At 38.7% G+C, this 22,705-nt stretch overlaps 2 protein-coding genes across 2 annotated transcripts; one reads left to right on the forward strand and one right to left on the reverse strand.

Moving 5' to 3' along the window:
• The first annotated feature begins 9,878 nt into the window (after positions 1-9,878).
• Positions 9,879-10,483, forward strand: LOC139445510 (proline-rich protein HaeIII subfamily 1-like). Its single transcript, XM_071226653.1, has 2 exons — positions 9,879-9,896; positions 10,106-10,483. The coding sequence occupies exons 1-2, from the start codon at positions 9,879-9,881 to the stop codon at positions 10,481-10,483; spliced, it is 396 nt and encodes a 131-aa protein (XP_071082754.1).
• Positions 10,448-21,887, reverse strand: LOC139445579 (eukaryotic translation initiation factor 4E type 3-like). Its single transcript, XM_071226736.1, has 7 exons — positions 21,736-21,887; positions 19,129-19,201; positions 17,660-17,754; positions 16,007-16,067; positions 14,308-14,374; positions 12,307-12,462; positions 10,448-11,826 (listed from the first exon to the last, which is right to left on the reverse strand). Exons 1-7 carry the CDS (start codon positions 21,885-21,887, stop codon positions 11,771-11,773), a joined length of 660 nt encoding a protein of 219 aa, XP_071082837.1. The 3' UTR covers positions 10,448-11,770.
• Positions 21,888-22,705: the final 818 nt, after the last annotated feature.

A 22,705-nucleotide genomic window follows, 5' to 3' on the forward strand; every position in this document is an offset into this window, starting at 1 on the left:
GAAGTTTAAAATATCACAATTTTCTTTAAAAACAGGAAAAATGACCTCGTTTCAGTACATTACAAATGTACTCAAAAGACTGCCTCAATTCAAACCTCAACAATTAAGAAAACACTGTTTTGAAGAAAGCTCCCTTAAATCTTAACAAAAAGTTATATTTGTAAGAGAAATGTTAAACATGTGAAGAAAAAAGAAATAGAGACAAATTCAAGATGGCTGATTCAAAGAGTCCATATTGTATTCAACATATGCCCTGGTTAGAACCATGTCATTACTGAAACATCACCTTTCAGATATTTAACTAAAAAATATGGTTTCATTTTATTTGTTTTGGAATTTTCATAAACGTTTTTCTTCCGAACAGATAACAAAATAGCGAGTGAATGTGTGAATGAGTTCATGGCGAGTCCACTTGATGAGAAGGAAAACCCCAAGACATGCAGGACATTGCCTTATACCCCTCTGACTCCCCACAAACACAGGTATGCTGCTGACAAACAGGATCATAAACAGGCATATCAAGAATTTGTAGCAAGATTAGCAGATCCTGGCAAGGCTAAGGGATACAACTCTGCATAGCAAACTGCAGCACTGATACGATAAATAGAGACATGATGAGGCAGACCTGCCTGGTTATGGTGAGATCAACACTAGCTAGATTTTACAACAAATTCTTTTAAAAAGTTTTTTAATGTTACTGGCCCTTCTCCAAACCAACTAGCCCAAAACTAAGTGTTGGAGCCCACGAACGAGTGACCAGGGGACTCTGAAATCTTTTGAACTCTTCACTCCTAAAACATCATTTCCTGTACTCTGAGATCAAATGTTGGCTTCCATTTGTCTCAATTCGTGGCAATTTTATGAGCAAATAAGATGTTGTTGTAAACAAAATTACAAAATGCTACCCAGTTGTGTCATTCTATCGAGATGATCTCTGAATTAACCACTCATTCGACCTCATCCCCCTTAAATATTTTCTCACCAAAATTACGTGATTCATGAGCAGTGTTCAATTCAGTGTCCTTCCAAAGGGAAGGGATGAAATTTTGACTAGCCAGACGGACCATCTACATAATGTGTCATCAAGCCTTTTGTAATTTTTATTGGCCATGGGCCAACGGGCCAGAACTAAATTTACCCCCTGACTACATTCAGCCCTGCTTGCTCACGCACACTGCATCCCCTTCTTCCTTCAACTTTACAATGGCCTCCATCATCTCCAAGTAGGCAAGATGGAAAGCTAAGAAAGGATAAGATAGAACTAAAATATCTCATTACCCTGTGTTTGTTATGCAAAACAATTATCATATGGACCTTTTTATATAAAATTCTGAGAAACAGGTTCTACAATTGACCGAGTTGTTGAACACTTCGGCAAGTTTCATTAGGTTAGTTGTTTGTATCAAACACCATGGAGACCCTGGACACCCTGACTTTGAATGCAAACTGTTAAGGGAGCATGTCAGTGACCGTTGGTGCTGCTAATTTAGCACATAATTTAGGTGGAAGGTTATATTTCTCATTTTCATAAAACTGAAGAAAATTGTATCTATTTCAAGTGTGTATATGTATACACTGACAGAAGACTAAATTTTTCAAGCCTGAAATTAAGGTATATGATGCCAGACCAATTATATTTCTTTATGCTTAACATCATCACTATGTCAGGGAATGAAAGGCAAATTAAAGATAAAAATGTTGATTTGACATAACTCCAAACAAAACTCTTGAAATAGAACTGACAACCCAAACACTAACACCTATATTAGACACTTTGTTCCTATGCCAGTGGAGTTCTGTACATAAATGTGCTGACAAAATTCAAAACAAAACTCTTTAAATAGAACTGACAACCCAAATACAAACAAGAAGATACACATATCTTCCATCAAGTTTGGTTGAGCTTTTGAAAAATTCAAGAGTGGTTCTTAGTAAAACAAGAAATTAACATTGTGTGGCCTGACACCACATTCCCAATATCAGCCTTGTGGCAATATGTTTACACAACATGTCGTGACAAAGAATAAAAGAGGTTGAATCTATGAAAAGTGTCATGTGTTCATGTTTTTCCAACTTCCAAACAATCTCATTAAAATCAGATCTTTGTACTCACTACCACTATACAAAGATCTGAGGACATCCCATAAGGGATCACGTCAGAACGACCTTTCATCCGACCAATCAGAGCATCGCTTACCAGATCATGAAAGTGTTAGTCGGAATGTTTTTTCTAATCATGCAACCACGAAATATTTAACACGGGGTATTCCCAACGACAGTTACGGGTTTTATGATTATATATCTATACAATCTAGGCCATCTATAAGCCATTCCAGAGTGTTCTTCTTATCAGTTTTAATTTTTTTAATCGAGAATACATCAAAATATGTTTCGAAGCATAGTCGCCAGTTTGAAACTAGTGTCGTAAAGCTCTTCAAAACTGTCTTCTGATTGGCTAATGTCGATTTCTTGTCAGTCATTTCATTGGTAGGTCAAAATTGGCGAAAGGTCGTTCTGACGTGACCCGTAATGGGATGTCCTCAGATCTTTGTTTACCGGTAGCGAGAACTAAGATCTGATCTTAATGAGATTGACTTCCAAATGCCTATCAAAGACTTCCAGAAATAATTGACACCCATATGTGTTTTAATGTCAGTGGAGTACTGTACATGAATGTGGTAACCATGGTTTCATCACCTTCCACATCCAGGAATTTGCCAAACTTCCTACAGGGTCATACTCAAGACATTATATATAATATATTACCAACAATCGACAACTATGAAAATACCTATCAGTTATGATATGTGACAAAATATATCTCTAATAAATATAAAAATAAATAGACATGCTTCTGTTGTTTGATCATATAACTTAACACACATAACCGAACTCTTATAGCCATAATCTCAGAATTAAGCCCTTAATAGTACACTTCATCATAAAACACCTATCTCAGCAGGAAGGCTGCCATGACACAATACACTGAGACTTCCATCAGGCCATGATGAACCAGTTACCGTATTCCACGTAAAAAGCTCCCATGGCGATATTTGCTAATATATTGGCTAGTGAACAATCCCAGTTAGCACCCTTTCTGATAGATCAATGTACAAAAGACTTATTTATTTGCGTATAATACGCACTCATGTGTTATATTGCACCCTTCATTATGGGCAACTGAATTCTGGAAAAATATATCTGTTGTATATAAACACTTCATGCTGTCAGCAAAGAAATTTATCTTACAACTCTAATAAGAGCCCCCTATTTTTAATTTTGAGAGCACCCAGGGCGCTTATTACGTGGAGTACGGTAGTAGACTTCCATCTCCATCTCAGTACCCTGCCATTTTATTGTCCTGAAGAACATACACAACTTAAAAAAGTTAAGGACCACCCAATTCTTACATTATACTACAGTTTATCTGTCATGCAATGAATTGAATGGTCCTGCACACTTTCTAGTAGTATACAATGAATAATGGCTACATGTGCTATATTTGCCGTATTGAGCATCCCCCTGATCAACTTCTGTAGTTTTTATAACCACCCTGTAAACAAACTAACATGACAATCTGTATTTCCTTGTGATCATTACAGATCTGTGGCGAAAGGCTATGAAACTGCCAAATAACGATCATCAAAAAAGATTTTTTAATAGTTTAATTATACTGCCTACTTCTTTCATCAGTCAGTTCTTTTCTTTTTTCTTTCATTTTATCAAAAAAGTCTGTTCTGTACCTTTGATCTCTGACAACAAATCTAAATATGCAAAGCAGTATGTCATTTTTTTAAGCACTCAGGGCACTTATACCAAATATGGTACTCCCTTTCTCTACTTGTTGAAATACCCTTAAGACATTCATACTTCATGCAGATGTCATCTACTTGACTGCCAGATACCGTGATTAGCTTCCTCAAATATATTAACTACAAACACTAAAAACCTCCAACTGACATTTTCTGCAAAGATATATGAAATTCTAAAATGAATTCAACATGGCCTTTACAGAGTGAATGACTAGAGACCAACTCATCTGTTTTAAGTCAAACTTGAGTCAGTTCCACTTGAATATCTGCAACTGTCATATACTGTCAGAAATATTTAAACCATACTCAAATACCACATAACAAGCCCACCTTGTTTTATTGTTTGTATCGGACTTCAAAACAAAATATTTATATGAATACATGAAGTATTAAGAATTACTTTAAACTGTATCTCCAATGTTCTTAATAATGAGTGTTGTCATAGACATATGTCGACATCCTCACAGGGCGAATTTCAGCCAAGTCTAAAAACAAATGTACGTAAAAAGTTCCCAATCAAAATTTAAAACATTAACAATTCAAAGTTTACTTGTGATGTTTCATGAAGCAAAGGTTACAGCAAAAGGCATGAATACTGAATGCATTGAATACAATGCCAAAAAACCTCAAATTCATGACATTTATTTTTTTTAAATTCTCAAATTGGGGATAAACCCACTTTGTCTGCAAATGATGAATAAATGCCTATTTATACAAGTGTTGATAATCAATTCTGAACTTAATCATCATGTATTGGTTATTATTCCCAACCAATCATCACTCATTATCAAACAAGTCCGTGTAATTTCAAGAGATGTACACCAAAGTGACAATATTTGTCATGAAACAAAGTATTTCTTGACCATACAAACACTAATGATGAACAACAGCCTCGTTACAAGGTAACCAGCCTCATCCATCTTATCGATGACCCTGATTCGTATAATGCTAACCATTTGATACCCATATACATACATTATTGCCATGGTAACCAGAATGTGTCCTGGGTATGAGAGGCTGATGTTTTTTTTAACAGTTTGTTTGTTTGACCAATGGAGGTCTGAAAAGAAAGAAAGAAGCATTTCCCAATATTAAATCTTCATTCTATTATGATTAATACCCTTGGCCAATTCAGTATCATAGCTTTGTTTTAAGTCTGATCCGAATGACGCAACTCTATACACAGCAGTCAACCTGCACACATGGGCAATATATATGCTGTACAAAGTAGAACTTGCTAAAAAGAATGCTAATTGTATTATCATTGATGGGAAGAAATATTAACGATTATCGATATGAAATTGTTGTCATTGATCATAACTTACATAAACTATTGTGATGAAATAAAGTTTAGATTTACCGACACAGACTTGTCGGTTGTCAAAGACAGAAAGCAACTGCTTTTGTTATATCTCAAATGTCCCCAAAGTAATCCATGCACAAATGTGTCACTGCTCGCCAATGGAGTGAAATCTGTTGATTTCTTTTGGGACTTTCTTGCAGTTACTTCTCCGATAATTATTGATAACTGATCAATATTTAGTTTACGGTTATCGATCTCTATGATCAGTATTGCTAGCCAGCCCTTGAACTAAGTCACTGAAAACACAGAGAGATTGTGACGTCAGGTCTGAAATGAACCATGGTACTGAATAGGTCCAAGGTATTTGTCATAACAAGACAGATAATATGCTGGGCCTCCAAGGATTGGACTCAACTCCCGTAGTGTCACACTGCCTAAGCAAAGAATACAGTATCATACATACACACGTATAATGGGACATATAACAATGACAGGAGACATGTAGCAGAGATTGCTGATGTACTGCTGGAACACTGTCCTGACAGATGGTGAATCAAGTCGTTAACATAGATGGCAATTAAGGTCCCAGGTTTATCTTTCCGGCACCAATACATCGGCAAAAACATTTCTCAGCTATATATTTCTTAAAAGTCGACTGTAGTACCACTGGATGATGTCAGCCACCTTAGTGAGTTGTGTTTCAACCATATAGGATTCTGGCATGCCTAAGGTGCGCAATTCCTTACAACAAATTGCATCACCTCGGACGACGGGCCACCTGTGTCCCTGATGCCAGGTAGTGAAATTTTTGTGAAGTGTATTTTCATCTGGTAACTTTCAGATACAATTGATTGCCTTAATATTACATAAAGAGTGTTAATAGATCCATACAAAGAGACCTAAAACTTTTGAAATAAAAAGCTTTTGGTGGCCATTTGGAATTATTTAAAAATCAAAACCTTTGTAGAGGGAGGATCTTATATCATACCACTTCTGACAAAGTAATTAAAAGATACTTATTACTCATATGAGGAGAAATTGGTTGGGTTTGGATGCTTAACTAAAAAAACTGTGGGAGCCATTTAGAGTTTCAAAAACAAACTCTACTTTTATGTAGGCAGGTACATATACTGTGCCAAGTAGGAGCCGTCTTAAAATAATATTGAAATGGCCAACATGTTAAAAAACAAAACTTTTAAGCACTAAAGGACGAATGGATGATATGAAGTTTATGATAAACCAATGAAATAATTGCACATTTGCAATGTATGACTTGTGACATGCGTAGCTCCTTTAGCAGTCCACATAGGGCTGTCCACCACTACCTGTCCTGATGTCAAGAAGATATGTATACAAATCTGTATAAATTTGGATTATTGCATTTCTGAACCTAAGACACAAGCCGTCCACTCATGGTATATGTCACACAAACAGTTGAAATGGTATTGACTTCCATCAAGTTCACTCAGGTATCCAAGGTTACGTTCACTCAGAGCCATTCCCTGATGAAGCTGCACAAAGAGAAAGTAGCACTGCTTCCATAGTAACTCCCATACTTCAACCTAGGCTTACAATACTCCTAGCACTAAGGTCGCTTTGTCAAAGTTGGTTAAGGTCTTGTTTTTAGGCTAAAAAAATAATAGTCTTGGTTCTCAGGCACCGCCTGCACATTTAGTTTTGTTTTCTTAATACTTAAAAACAGTGCGATCCAATACAGCACAAAGTTACTTCCCTTTACATGCGTACTGCTTTAGTGCGCATCTCGTGTCATAGTCATTGTGGCAGTAGGAGTTTGTATGCTTGTTAATGTAGGGAGGCCCTTTCCCAGGTTAATGGTACACAACCGTATATTTAGTTACATAATAGTTTGAACAAGCAACAACAAAAACACACCAAAAAAATAAAATACTGCCCGCCGGCACTATATTTTCAAAAGTCATTTCCTGAGAACCAATTCTTTTATTTTTTAAGCCAAAGATAGATCGTTTCGTCACAAATATTTCACTGAAACTATTTCTTTATAACTTGTGAATTCATGATACATCTACAACAGGCGTAGGTACCTGGGTTACGGTATTTTACAAGCTGAAAACTGTGGTGTCCATTCAGCTTGTAAACTCCTAAACCTGGACATGTTCTACAAATACTGGTGGTCTCATCGTGATTAAGGGAATCTGGTGGTTCAGAGTTTGGCACTGTCAGAACAGGGTATGTCAACCTGATCTAAGTACATGTATCTACAATATTTCATAAAATAAATGTCAATTCCGACTAGCACTTGTATCTCAAGTATCAGCTATGAGGCTACTACTAGTGAAATGATCTCTCCAACACATGAGATGCATGCAAGGAGGCTTTCACACGTACATGATTTTCTCTTGATTTACAGATCCGCCAACCTTCAGAGTGACATGGTTGTCTTCTTATTGCTGATGGGAAAGACCTTTTGATTGTGTAAATGACAATGAAATGCCACTGTAGATTCATAATATTTATAAGGTCCAAAATCAGACCAAGATTCTTTATTTTTTAATCACCTATCGGTCCAAAACAAACTTTAAGCTGATTACATTAATCGTGGACAATGCATTTTATTTTAAACTTTACCTACTTACTAAATTTTTCACTATCAAAATCTGTAAACCTAAAAAGAAAAGTAAAGAAACTAGATGTCAAGGGAGACGGACAGACAATAGTTTCTTAATGTCTCGCTTCTGTACATACACAAAACATCTATATACAAATAAACATTGATAGAATTACAGAACCATTGAACAAAAATATGAGAGACAAATTATCCTAAAATTTGTACAGATATGCTATAATGATGATACATGGCATCACGGAATATAAAACAAAGTTTGTCGATATCAGGATTAGCTAAAAGATTCTGAGGTTTAACACTACATTCATTAAAAACAGCTGCCCTGATAGCGTCATGTAAATGTGTTGTGGGCAGACAGTGCAGCAGTCATGTCAGGAGAGTTTATGTAAGCAAAATCCCTTAAAAGAACAAGTGGTGAAATATAAACATGAACTGAGAGGTTTTTGAAATCGGGCCACCAGGTAGAGGAAGTACTGTCAACAACAGCTGTCAAAAAGTCACTTCTTTTCCTGAAGCCAAAGGGAATTCATGTCACTATTCCTCGAAGACTGATAAAACATAATGAACTTATGATAATGATAGTTTGAAATATTAATGGGTCTGTTTGACAAAGTGGTCACGGCACTATGACTGTCAGCACACCAATGCTTCAACACTGACTTACGGGAGATGTAGTGCTCCGACCCTTTGTGACAAGGGACCCAAATGAATGAGGTTGCTGTGAATGGTTAAAGCAGCAATGCCACATCTCCTCTCCATCTCTACAAAAATCAGCAGAATACGCATCTAACAGCACATTTAGAAGTAACCTCCAATTAGCATACATTATTAGGAAATACGCCTCAAAGTAATGGGGTCCCAGTCTTATAAACCTACTGGCTCTTTTGCCTATTATATTGTAGGTACATTACTATTTCATAGTAACTTCTGAGGTTTTACATTTTCCTAGTAAAACCTGGTGAGTTGAATAGCAGAGGAAATTTGGACTCGAAACAAGAAATGAATCATTTTGATTATGGATGACAGGAATCGACCCTGCAAACAATTTGGACTTGATTTTTTAAAGGTCCAGTGTTCTAAAATCGAAGACAGGAAATGAAACATTTTGATTATGGATGACGGGAATCGAACCTGCAACCTCACATAAAGTGTCAAGTATGGTAACCCACTGTTTTCCCACTGAGCCACTGTAGCAGGTGATAATTTCTGTTCAATTCTACATGCCATGACTTCAGATGTGAGCATGATGCACATGGTCTTTCCCTCGCACGCTTTGATCACATTACCTGTACATTACATTGTATTGTTTCACTATAAAGTATCACAATGTTTTGTTATTTTGTTCTGGAATTTCTTGCATTTAGATGGTTTATAATTATAGCCAGGGAAAGCATTACCACTTGGTTTGGGTTGAAAATATAAACACTCGGGAGTTGGGAAATCCCTCTCCCTCGTGTTTACATTTTCAACCAAAACATTGGAGGCTTGTTTTCTCCTAAACATAACACTGATGGTAAAAGAAGAAAATGTAGGGGTCCCGAGATTCAAGTACTAAGCAGCAAACCTCAAGGACACAAGGGCCCCTTTAGTTTCAAACACTGGTATGGAACAGAACAGACATGACTGTTTGACATGGCATGGAATCCTCCCAGTCCATGACATTATGCCATATTGAAATGTAAGTTTTTGAGAAAATTGATTAAGAAAGACAAACATTCAGGATATAATTTCTTAAAATATGTCATAAATAGCTGAATGAAGAGCAGATGTTTTGAACATAATCTTGCATTCATCTGAAGAATAATTGTTAGCACCACTATTTCTTTACAAAGAATAAAACACTCAACCCCAGAACCAGGTACCTCAAGTCCCCGCCCCCAGAACCACAGTACCTCAAGTCCCCGCCCCAAGAACCACAGTACCTCAAGTCCCCACCCCCAGAGCAAGGTACCTCAAGTCCCCACCCCAGATCCACAGTACCTCAAGTCCCCACCCCAGAGCTAGGAACCTCAAGTCTCAACCCCCAGAACCACAGTGCCTCAAGTCCCCAGCCCAAGAGCTAGGAACCTCAAGTCTCAACCCCCAGAGCTAGGTACCTCAAGTCCCTACCCCCAGAACCACAGTACCTCAAGTCCCCACCCCAAGAGCTAGGAACCTCATGTCCCCATCCCCAGAGGTAGGAACCTGAATTCCCCTGCCCCAGAGGTAGGTACCTCAAGTCCCCACCCCCAGGACCATAGTACCTCAAGTCCCAAAACCCAGATCTAGGAACCTCAAGTCTCCACCCCCAGAGCTAAGTACCTCAAATCCCCACCCCCAGAGGTAGGTACCTCAAGTCCCCACCCCCAGAACCATAGTACCTCAAGTCCCAATACCCATATCTAGGAACCTCAAGTCTCCACCCCCAGAGCTAAGTACCTCAAATCCCCACCCCCAGAGGTAGGTACCTCAAGTCCCCACCCCAAGAACCAGATACCCTCGGTCTCCACCCCAAGGACCAGGTACCTCAATTCCCCACCCCAAGAACCAGATACCCTCGGTCTCCACCCCAAGGACCAGGTACCTCAAGTCCCCACCCCAAGGACCAGGTACCTCAAGTCCCCACCCCAAGAACCAGATACCCTCGGTCTCCACCCCAAGGACCAGGTACCTCAACTCCCCACCCCAAGAACCAGATACCCTCAGTCCCCACCCCAAGGACCAGGTACCTCAAGTCCCCACCCCAAGGACCAGGTACCTCAAGTGACACCCCCACAACCTTAGTGTTGTTTCAGGGCAGCAAATGATAAACCCACACCATTGTACTTTGCCATGCATATCATAATTAAAGCAAATCAGTGAGGTACCCACATATAACACAACTGTGTCCAAGCATTATCCATATTTTGATTTACAGGATTATCAGAGGATCATTGAAGTCAAAGCAAACCAAAAACAAAGGACACCATTATCAGCTGTGAGAAAGCCATTAACTTCTAACACATCAGTTAGAACACATGGCACATATTTCCTAACTCATGTGAAGCCACACTAGCATGCTAGGGTAGGCTGCATTTGGCATTTAGCAGCACTCGGAGTGAATGTTTGAACATTACCTTTACACTTGTTTACAAACTTGGGACAAACAGATATTTATTTGAATGTCAACTTAATATTTCACATTTCAAATTTTTAACTGGTCACTCAGTGTCGGTTTTGACCATCATGACGTTTTTTTTATATCAATTTTGATTTCATAAGACTAGACATTTATTTAAACTTGGTTTACGAATCAGCCGAATAGCAGTGTTTTTTTATATTCTGCTGACCAGAAATAAGTAAAATTTTGAATACTATAATTAAAACCAGCAGAAAACTGTCCATAAAAAACTCCAACTTTTCTTCTATTCCCCCTCTTCCTACTGAAAATTTTGAGGAAATAAAGAAAATATGGAAATTAGAAATTTTGACCCAGCCCCTTGACTTACCAAGCTGACTTTTTCGGCCAAACATTTGTAAACCAAAGAAAGAAAGAAAAATGTCTGGTCTCATTAACTTCTGGAGATTATCTTACTCCACTGAAATACCACAAGACGTCATGGTCACTATGGTTACAGAGTATGGAAACGCATGACACTTAAGAGTTTGCTCTGAAGTCAAACAAATTCTATCCTGTCACATTCAACAGACTGTAACAAAATTTCACCTGATGTAATTCAAACCACTAACATGCACAAAAACGTGTAAAAATATTTCATAAATATAAATACAATTCTCCCAATGTAATACAAACAAATCAATGATAAACCTGCCATGATAAATCGCATATCATCTTAATAACATTCAATAAATGCAAACAGATATTCCATTTTGACTACTGTGTTGAAAACAAACATTCTCTCAGCTAGCTTTTGACATTGGAAGAGCAAGACACATAGTATAAGGCTGTCAATCAGACACAAGCTCCTCCCTCTGTTATGTTCAACCAATCAGCATGAGCACAGGTGGGGCTATTTGCTCAATGTCCAATCAGAATGGATCTTAGATAAGTGTTCCTAGAGGTTGTTGCTGTCATCGCTTGACCTTGAACGCCTTTTCACTTTCAAAGGCTTCATGTGATTGGAAGGCTGAAAAACATATATTAGAAATGTAAACACTCTGTCTTTTGTTTGTTTGTTGTTTAATGCAGCACTTAACAATATTCCAGCTAAATAAAGTCAGTCTGTAAATAATCGAGCCTGGACCAGACAATCCAGTGACTGGCATTGGGACACAATGACATGCATCAACCAAGACAGCGAGCTGGACCAACAAAAACCGTTAGTAGCCACTTCGTGGCGTGGGATAATAATAGCACAGCCTTCATATGTACACTCCGGAGAGTTCATTTTCAAGATACAGAAATCAGATCTGCTACTCTGAATGTTCACTGGTACAAGAAGCTAGAAGCCTGGGTGATCAGCAAGTCCGCCTGACTCTTCTACTGCTGTGTCGTAAGATCTTCACGCTCTTCATACAGCAGTGCAAGATCTGATTTTAGTGGGATTGAAAGTATCTTTCCTTGCAGACCAGGTTCAGAAACAATAATATCTTACTAATAGACTTACCTTTATAAAATATTGTTGTGAATGTAACTTTAGGCAAGAGTTGTCTAACTTTGGCAATGACAGTAGCTGCCTCTGCATGCTGAGCCTTCGTGTTCCAGATCTGAATGATGTCATCTCGATCACGGATACTCACACTCACCCCACCTATCTCGTCATCTGAAACACACGGAAAAACCCTCAGGCCTTTGCTTTTTTAACACTTGGTTCACAGATTTACTGAACCTAAATAATATGATATTTATGAGGTCATTCATTTGTCATTCCTGCTGAGAGGGTTAATATATTTCACCTAAAAAGTCTTGTAGGCCAATGAAATGTCATTTTAATGGTATAATGGAGATCAGGTCTGTAATAGGGCTGGGACAGGTACCTCGGGTACTTGGGAACTCGGGTCGGGTGGGTACTGAGCCGGACCAGCCCAAGTCTGTCATACTCGTTGCTGTTGATTACTGGACTGGTTCCAGATTTTTTTGCTTTTAGTCATATATAATATTTTTTAACCCTACGAGATATACTGTTTAAAGCGTTAGAAATTGGCACAAGTCCTGTAGTCCTTGCTAACTGCCCAGTAATTAGGGTATTGATAGAAAACAGAACTCTCTGCTTCAGGCAAACATTGTTTTTCGTTAGAATTTCATAATGCAACTGACAAACGATCATCTCCACACAGACACAGTCATTCCACAAACACTATGACGACCCATAACACAATCAAGGCAACATTCTATACTTACAACTGTCAACTTTACCGATACAATTCACACGCTATCATAACAACATCAGAACTTCTGAAATGAGAGTTATCTCCCTTACATCATTCCGCCCTCTCAGACCACAGACTATGATACAAAACATTCATTCATTTCCCACATAAGTACATGTTAAATAAGATAATACACACTTCCAATAGTATTTCTTTAAATTCCATCAGCAGATACAATCCTTATCAATTTACTTATACATTTAAAACATATTTACAAAATCTACAGTACATTGACTTTTAACATAAATGCTGAAGGGAAAATTTGAAAAAAAAAAAATCCAAGTGGATTCTCTTGGGAAGGCACGTATTTACACTGTGGCAATTAGAAAGAGCATGATTAAGTTGACCGGCATGAAAAGTGTGCCTGACCCAGATTGTTGGGAGGTAACCATGGTGATGCTAGGTGTGTTCGGGTGCACTGACTTTTTAGAAGCTAGAAACATTGGTTTAGGCATATTTCCACTTAGGATCGAAAGAAGAATGAGAAATGGATGGTGTGAAATAGGATAAGCTTAAAAATTAGACTTTACAAATTGTTCCGATGTGGGGAATTGATCCCGGGCTTTAGGCGTGATGGGCGATTGATTTTACCACTACACTACACCACCGCCCCAAGATTATAAAACATAAGGCCTTACTAAACTGAAAATAAAGCAGAAGTGAGACTTGCACCAAAGGCTTGGACAAAGGGAGATAACTTGACTGCCAACAAAGAAAGCCTTCATGGAGCATGTATCTTTACAATATGACTGCATTACTTAATAAAACCTGTTACAGGACAGTTACACTAGCAAAGAAAAGAAACTCAGAAACTTACAACACTGGAAACAGAAATCAAGGGCATAAATTGCAGGGGTGGAAATATTTACGAAGATAATTTTCACAGAAAATATTGAAGTCAAATTTTGAATAATCTACCATTGACTCAGAATCACAATCATATTTCATCTCAATTTAATTTGAAAGACCCTTGTGCTTGTGCCCCACTCAGCAATATTCCACCAATATGACGACAGCCTGTAAATATTCAAGTCTGGACCAGACAATCCAGTGACAGAAATTGTGAGTAACGATCCACTCCGTCGACGTATGATGACATGCCATCAACCAAGTAACCGACCACCCGATCCATACAGTCACCTCTTACGATCAGGATATGTTGCTGGGGACTAATTCTAACCCGGGATCCCGACGGGGCATATATGTGTTAATTTACTTCCATGTCAAGGTAAGCCTACCTTCAGCCATAAACTCGGCCAGCTGTTCTCCTATGGCTGCCAACAACAGCTCCTTCCACACCGTAGGCTGAAACAGTTCCATCTCACTACAGATTTGAAACATTCAAAATATGTCTATTCAATACAACCAATACCATATACAGTCAAGTCTCGTTTATCCGACAATTGGCTTTATCCAACACAAAAGATGGGAGCCGATTAAATCAGTGCTATTTAGACCCATTAACCCGACAGTCTCACACTTTGACTCCGATAACCTAATTTGCAACGAATTGCTGAAATCATTCATTAGTCAGTCTCGTTAATCCAACACAGTTATCAGCGTACTCCTTGGTCATCTGCCCGCGAGTACACAGCCCCATGTTTTGATGCGAGACATGTCAGCGAGTAGCTGCATACAATAAACAATTACTGCTTTAAATAAACAAAACAGGATTAATCACATGCCTAGATTACCTTAATCTCATTAAAGTTGGATACAAGTGAGGACATCCCATAACAGGTCACGTCAGAACGACCTTTCGCGAAACTTTGACCGACCAATGAGGTGAGGTGATGTGAAATTTGGTTTAACGTCGCGTCCAAGATTATCGCATTTATATAGCGACGTGCATGCACGTGTATGTGTGTGTGTGTGGATGCTTGTACTGATGCCGATTTATAGTGCTAGCTCACTGAGACACCATGACGCAGTTTAACATGAATACCCCACTCAGACACAGTATACTGACTCTGAGCCGACCAGTCCTTGTTTTAGCCCCTTAATGCCGAGCGCCAGACAGGGTAACAACAAGTAGCATCTTCTAATGTCTTTTGGTATGACGCAGCTGGGGATCGAACCCTGGACCTTGCGCTCTCCGGGCGGACGCTCTACCATTAGACCACGGCGGCGGTCGACCGACCAATGAAATGACCAACACGAAGTCAACATTAACCACTAAGAAAGCAGCTTTCTTCAGCATTGCAGCACTAGTTTAAAATTGACTACTTCCATTCCAGACTATGCTTTAAAAAGTATTTTGAATCAGTCATACAGTCCGTAACAGTAGTTTTGTGTTAAACTTTAGAGGTTGCATGATTAGAAAACATATTCCACTGACAATGTAACACAACAATATGAATATTTCCTTTTTCCTCTTTTTATTACAACATGCTTGAATCGTTATCTATCATGTAGTAGTCCAATTTTCGATCACGATTGTTGATACTACCTAATTTCGTTTATCCGACATACTCTTTAATCTGACATAATCATATGCAACCAACAATGTCGGATTAACGGAACTTGACCGTATCCCGGTGAGTATAAGTACTATACTTGTCAATAGATAAATTACATGACATTTGATTAGCTAACCAAGCAATTTGAATTGCATTTTTTATGTTTTCGTAAAACGAAAAAAGTGAGCCACGCAGACTACTTTCGTCACTAGTTTTGCATTATTACATGTACTCTGAACGATGTCACTGATTTCATAGTGTTGTCTCCAGATTCTTCTGTCAATGATTAAACAAGCAGTCTGTGGCGTTAATATTGTTCACTCATTTACTTCGATCCTTTTCACATTTCTACCCCCTTAAACACAAAACATATTGAAGTACACACTAAGCTAATATCTGCTACATATACAGTATTATGAGACTAATGGAAAAACGTTGGTATTTGAAACTATTTCACAACAACTTGAGCATCACTTACTGTGTCATGTTTGTGGCACTTCAACCTCCAGTGACCTCCCTTGCTGTTATACTCATCCTCCCTGCAACACAGCCAACATCTGGTTCTAATGACAGGGTGAGTCAAACAGACCTTTACCATGTCTCAACAAGTCAAGTCCGCATGTTCAAGAAATCAACAATTGCACCAAGTCACTGTAACTGCTGATGAGAGTCGAGAGTTTGAAAACAGTCAAGTGTAGCAGCAATGTGTAGGAATTGGAAGTCATTAACTCACAAGGGCAGATCCAGCATTTTTAAAAGGGAGGGTCCAAAATATCAAAATCCTCTCAGATACTTTTACGGCCTACATTACACTACATTTGGTTTTCAGAAGGAGGTGTGTGTGCGTGCGTGCGTGCGTGCGTGTGTGTGTGCGTGATTGCGTGTGTGCGTGCGTGATTGCGTGAGTGAGTGCGTCTGTGTAACCCTGGACTACACCTCTGGATTCATCTATGAACATAGACCATTTGTCTAGTTTACTTAACACTGCTAAGACATTTCTAGCTTCTTTGAGTGGCATCTAGAGTGAGTGGGTGTGTGAGTGACTATGATATTAAGCCATTTTTAGCTATATTTCAGCAATATTCCAGCAATATCACAGCGGAGGACACCAGAAATGGGATTCACCCATTGTACCCATGTTGGGAATCAATTCCAAGCCTTCGGCATCGCGAGCGAACACTTTAACCACTGGGCTACCCCACCACCCCAGTGGCATCAAGAAGATGGTGTGATGAACAAGGGCAAGTTCTCATGTAAAAACCCTTCTTAATTACCAATGGGTGCACAGGTGGCCCAGTCATCTAAGGCGCTGCAATTTGCTGTACAGGGTTAAGACCCCATAATTGTGGGTTTGAATCCTGATTTGCCACTTTATGTTTCTAGGTTTGTTAGCACCATACCCGTGCTTGTGGGATTCCCCAAAGTGGAAAACATCTGAAACCTGCATCACTTCGGGCTTTCCTCCCACATTAAGCTGACACACTGTGATATAACTGGAATACTGTTAAAACCCACCTAACCCACTTACTTTACTACAGTTGAGGCCTGAGTCCAGCTTCTTGGCAAAGGTGTTAGGATACAAACCAAAACATTGCCTCAATTGTAGTTAATATTATTTATCCGTAAGAACTTGTTCTTATTCAAGAACTTCCTAGTTAAGCAGATACTGGTATATGGTCCCTGGTTTAGTCTTCTTAACTCTGTCAATAGTATCCCAAGCTTACATTTCATACAAAATGTCACTGCACAATTATAAAGAAAGGTATTGTTACCCCTAGTTACTATGGAAAAAATTCCGGGGTAGAATAGGTCTTCAGCAACCCATGCTTGCCATAAAAGGTGACTATGCTTGTCGTAAAAGGCGACTAACGGGATCGGGTGGTCAGGCTCGCTGACTTGGTTTGATGCATGCCATCGATCTCAATTTCGTGGATCGATGCTCATGATATCAATCACTGGATTGTCTGGTCCAGACTCGATTATTTTACAGACCGCCGTCATATAGCTGGAATATTGCTGAGTGCGGCGTTAAACAACAAACCAACCAACTACTATGGTAAAACCACAATTCCCATCCTTACAGTTGTATACACTTAAAATATGAGGCAATAAACAAAGGGAGATAACTCACCACACAGGTCGCGTCACAAAGCGCATGAGATGGTAGCTGTATCGTGACGATAGCTCACTCGGGTCAGGGATATTGTTGTACACACTCCAGAAACCCTTAATCAAAATAAGACACCACCATTACTCAGAACACACATCATGTTAAGCTGCTGTCGTGTGGACTGGTACATGTATAAGCTTAATTATTACATTTACAAATTATATCTGTATTTTCATTGGTTGAGAAAGGGTCACATGACCTTCCCTAAAACATTGTATGGCCCTGAGACCCATCCTGTGATCAAAAGTGGTATAGCCCTGCATGCTTAAGCCAATGGAGAAATATTTGCAGCCATTCAGAGAGAGCATAACACAACGCTTGATGTGCATTGTCTATGACTTCCCATAACATCAGATTCAATTATTCTTGAATTTAAAATATTCTTGTTTTTTAAATTATGTAACAAAACAATCATTGACCATAATTAGGGCAATATTTAGAGCCTGATATCGATCACCCATTCAAAATGCATTGACAGAACATATCAGCCCAGCAGAGAGTGTAATACGGGTCTGGTTATTACACCCCCTGATCCGTGAAGATCCGGGGTAGAATAGGTCTTCAGCAACCCATGCTTGCCGTAAAGGGCGACTATTCTTGTCATAAGAGGCAACTAACGGGATCGGGTGGTCAGGCTCGTTGACTTGGTTGATGCATGTCATTGTATCCCAGTTGTGTGGATCAAGTTCATGATGTCAATCACTGGATTGTCTGGCCCAGACTCGATCATTTACAGACCGCCGCCATATAGCTGGAATACTGCTGAGTGTGGCGTTAAACAACAAACAAACAAACCAATTACACCCCCTGTGTTATGACTGCCTCCATGATGGCTCTATCGCACATGCAAAATACCTCATATCATTAATTCGAATATGACAATATCATTTTATGGCTACTTGTCTCGGTCAATATAACATGATATAAGTTTATTGGGTCAATAAAATATGATATTGCCCTCATGAAAGGTCAATAATTGATAAATATTAAAAGGCCAACCACACCAGCAGTTGACTCTGTTAAGTAGTGACGCTCCTGGAGTTGACAGGGCTAACTGATACACATTAACAAGGAGCCTCCAACCTTATGATAAAACTGATAACACCAGCTAGTTACAGATGTTGGAAAATTAGACTTTGGTCCGCTATTAAGGACAAGGTTAGGTGTAACCTAAATGTTTCTGGTTCGGCAATACATTACGAAGAATTGGTGTACAGATACACCAACTCTAAAACTTAAAGCGGAAAAGACTTGAAAAGTCCTATTATAGTATCTTAATAATGATATAACTGACAAGATATGATGAAAGAACGTCACATACACATTAGAAAAAAATTAGAAAACAAAAATAATCTGAAGTATTTTTCCCCATCCACGAAGTGTCCATCAACCAGGGTTTTTCACCCAAAAATCTCAGCGTCTGGCCTTACCTGTACTGTATTGACCGTGTACAGTTTCTTCAAGGAGGCTTCATACTGAGCAGCTGATGTTCCTCGAATTGTCCTGAAAGTACATGGTGTCAACTGGAATGTACATACACTTATTTATTTGAGGTGCTAGAAGGTTAACAGTCACATTACAATCTCATCCTACCTGGTACCCATTTACTGTTGGGTGAACTGACTGAGGCATATCTCTACATCTTCTCAGGGCAAGGGAGTTAACTGACTATAAAGGTCCAGTTTCCACCTTGCTGAACTAGGTTTGGAATTTCTGCTTATATTTTGGCCGGGCTGACGAGTTTATGCATAGTCCAATCAAAAATAGCATTAAAAAATTGCCATAAACAACATGGCGACTGCCGTGCAGATTTGGGGTGATTGAAGGATTGGCAAAGTATGTGTTCCGTCAATTGGGAATCAAAGTTATACTCCTAGTCTTTTCACATTTTTAATCAACTTTCCCCAAGTGATCTGATTAACATCAGGAGGTAAGATCTGTCTATAGCAATATTCCAGCAATATCACAGCAGAACAGCAGAAATGAGCGTCATGCATTGTACCTATGTGGGGAATGGAACCTGGCCTTTGGTGTGAAAAGTGAACACTTGAGCAACCATACTACCCTACAAACCAAAACCCCCAATCCCCCTGCCCCCTTAAATAGTTAACTCTCTGAACAACAATAACTATGAAACACTGAAGACACTTAACCATTTTTCATCCTGTTTAAATATGGCGGGAGAACTGTACCATGTGTACTAGACCAGAGCACTTTTTCTGATTTCAATTAGCACCTTTTATCTAATTACCCAACACTTAATCACAGGACTTTGGTGCTACCACAAATAATTAGTGCTTGTGTACCAAGTGATCAGCATCCGTTTGTTTACCTAAATGCCCATTTGCAGTAGTCATTTGTTTTTGCAAAACTCAATAAATGTTCAGCGGATTTTCCTCAAATTACATTGTGTTACTTCATTTAAGAGATAGCTAACCCATACCCCAATTCACATCTAACCATAAGGATGGCAAACCGGTGATTAATTAGCAAAGAGTGCCAAACCCTAAGGATCGGGAAGGAGTGTTTGATTTGAAAGGGGTAACCCTTGTGATCAGAAACAGTTGCTTGAATAGAAGTGGGATCCAAGGGCTAAGGCAGGAGCTGGGGGTAACCTACCTAAGCCCTCACACAACTAACCCTAAGGATGGAAGAAGCGGAGCCCCAGCCTGGTGGACTTCAGTATGGCTACTACACATGTACCTCAGTGACCTCTCTGTGATACAGAAACGTACCCTGGTCAGCATGGTCAGTATCGTAACACAATATGACTGCATAGTACTGAAACAGCTGGGCAAGTTTATTAAACAGTTTTGTTTTAATTTTTTTCGCATACACGAGAAAAGAAACTGGTGACTACTGTTTCAACATAAAATGGATCTTGTTGGAATATATTATTCATCGGAATGTGCAGCCATGATTGATCTTATCGCCTCTTGGCATGCCAAGATCTGCCTTTATAGGAATCAGTCTCACACTGACTAGTTCAGTTCTTGTTGCAAATTCGTAACTATGGACTAAATACTCTGCTTTTACTATCCGACATCCACTAGTAGCTAATATATATAGCTACAACTCTGGGCTAATGAGTAAATCTAATGAACCAACACTTTATCCGGGTAAAACAAAACACAATGCATGATGACTTGTGAAGGCTGATGCAAAAACAGAATCGGATTTTGGCACAATGTTACGAAGGTGTGAATCAGAAATATATGTAACAGCTGTAAGGCAGAGGGAAACTTGTGTAGGCCTACATTTCAGTTTTCTTATTTTGTCCTGCGTACATTTCTACAGTATATGACAATGACCCCTTAGAAAAGGCCCTTCAGCTACACTTAGGCTACAATGCATTAGATAATCTTAACCCAGACAAATATAAAAACCTCTCAAAATATTGTCCCTGAACTTGACACAACATGTGAGATGTAATTGTTGTGTATATACACAATGCTGATTTCACACTAGTATGCATCAAGTGTGTCAAGTGTTTTATGAATTAAGTGGAAGGATGTGATGATTTATATCAGTCTAATCTGAAGATAAATGAACTCTACACTGTAAAACCGACACAAACTAACACTATCACTGAAATGAAAATCGCGAAAATAATGATCAAGATTCTACTTCTTCTTCAGAGTATCGCCGTGGACAATAACATCTTCGTTTCTTTATTTTGTGTTGTTTTATTAGGCCAGCAGAATAATGTCAACAAATAGTCAAATGTTTATTCTAACGATGTCTAGTGGATTTCCCTCAATGCGAAGTCAAATCACATTGTGCCTAAATTATTTACAAGTACATATCAGGATTCTGTCGATATTAAAACGAAGTTTCAGACCATGTCAAACGTTGTTATTGTTTTAAATGTCCAAGGTTGCAGAAATGCAATGTTTTTTTCCGCGGCAGTTACCTCCCTTAGCATGTACCATTCACCACACTGTTCTTAGCTTACCCCCCTCTTTACACAGGTTGATAAGCATCCACACCAACTGTCAAAACGAAACACAATTCGTGTATTTTCAGTGCATACTTACTTGTCGAGCCAAAACGTCCATGGAGTATTTAGTGGAACACCCGTCTGTTCAGATGTGTCTATTTCGTTGATTGCCTTTCTAGCTAGCTGTGGACTGCCAGGATAGACCTTGTTTTCAGACTCGCGAACACTGTCAACATTGAAGGCCGCCATTTTTGACCACCTGACATGATCATGTGATCAAAATAGCCATGACGTCACACTGCAGGTGCGCGAAAAGTTCCACTGGAGCCCAACAAAGGCACTTACATTTATGCTAAGAAAGAGCATCGCTTGTACCAAATTTTCATGTTTAAAAACAGTGTACATTTACCCAGAGACCATATCCCGAAACACATCCATATTTTTTATTTTTTTAAATAATATCTGTTCTTTGACCTCGACTTCTCAAAATCCTGGATCCGTCTCTGGGGTTGGTGTCAATTATTTTCAGGGGCGAAACTTTCAGCAGAAAGGCAATTGTTTACACCTAACAAAAAGCACATTTTGTTATAACTGAAAAGTTAACAATGATTTTTTTTATGTAAGTAAGCCTCAATTTACTATCTATGCAGTAAATTATTGAATTCAAACATGATATTTATTGTCTAACTTTATAATTGGAATATTTACACACTTTAGGTAGATCGCTTATCAAGTTAGGAGAGCGATATCCCTTTTTTGACACGATCGATACACGTTGTTAATATGGACTGTAAACGACGATTGAAAGGCTATCTAAAATCATCATGACATCCTCATGCGGATTAATGAGAAACTAATAACCTATCAGTAGTCTACTAGTAACTTGTGTCTGTTTAATATGATATCCTGAACTGAATTTCGTTAATTCTTAGATCAAGATCCTGCGACTTTGTATTAAAAAAAGGGTGTTCAGTGTTCATTTCAAAGTTGGAAAAAAAATAAAAATAATAATATTGATAAATAAATAATAATAACAATAATAATAATAATGATAATAAAAAAATATA

Source organism: Haliotis cracherodii, unplaced genomic scaffold (genome assembly GCF_022045235.1).
Source record: "Haliotis cracherodii isolate W230 unplaced genomic scaffold, xgHalCrac1.p SCAF_6, whole genome shotgun sequence".
NCBI classification, from domain to species: Eukaryota; Metazoa; Mollusca; class Gastropoda; order Lepetellida; family Haliotidae; genus Haliotis; species Haliotis cracherodii.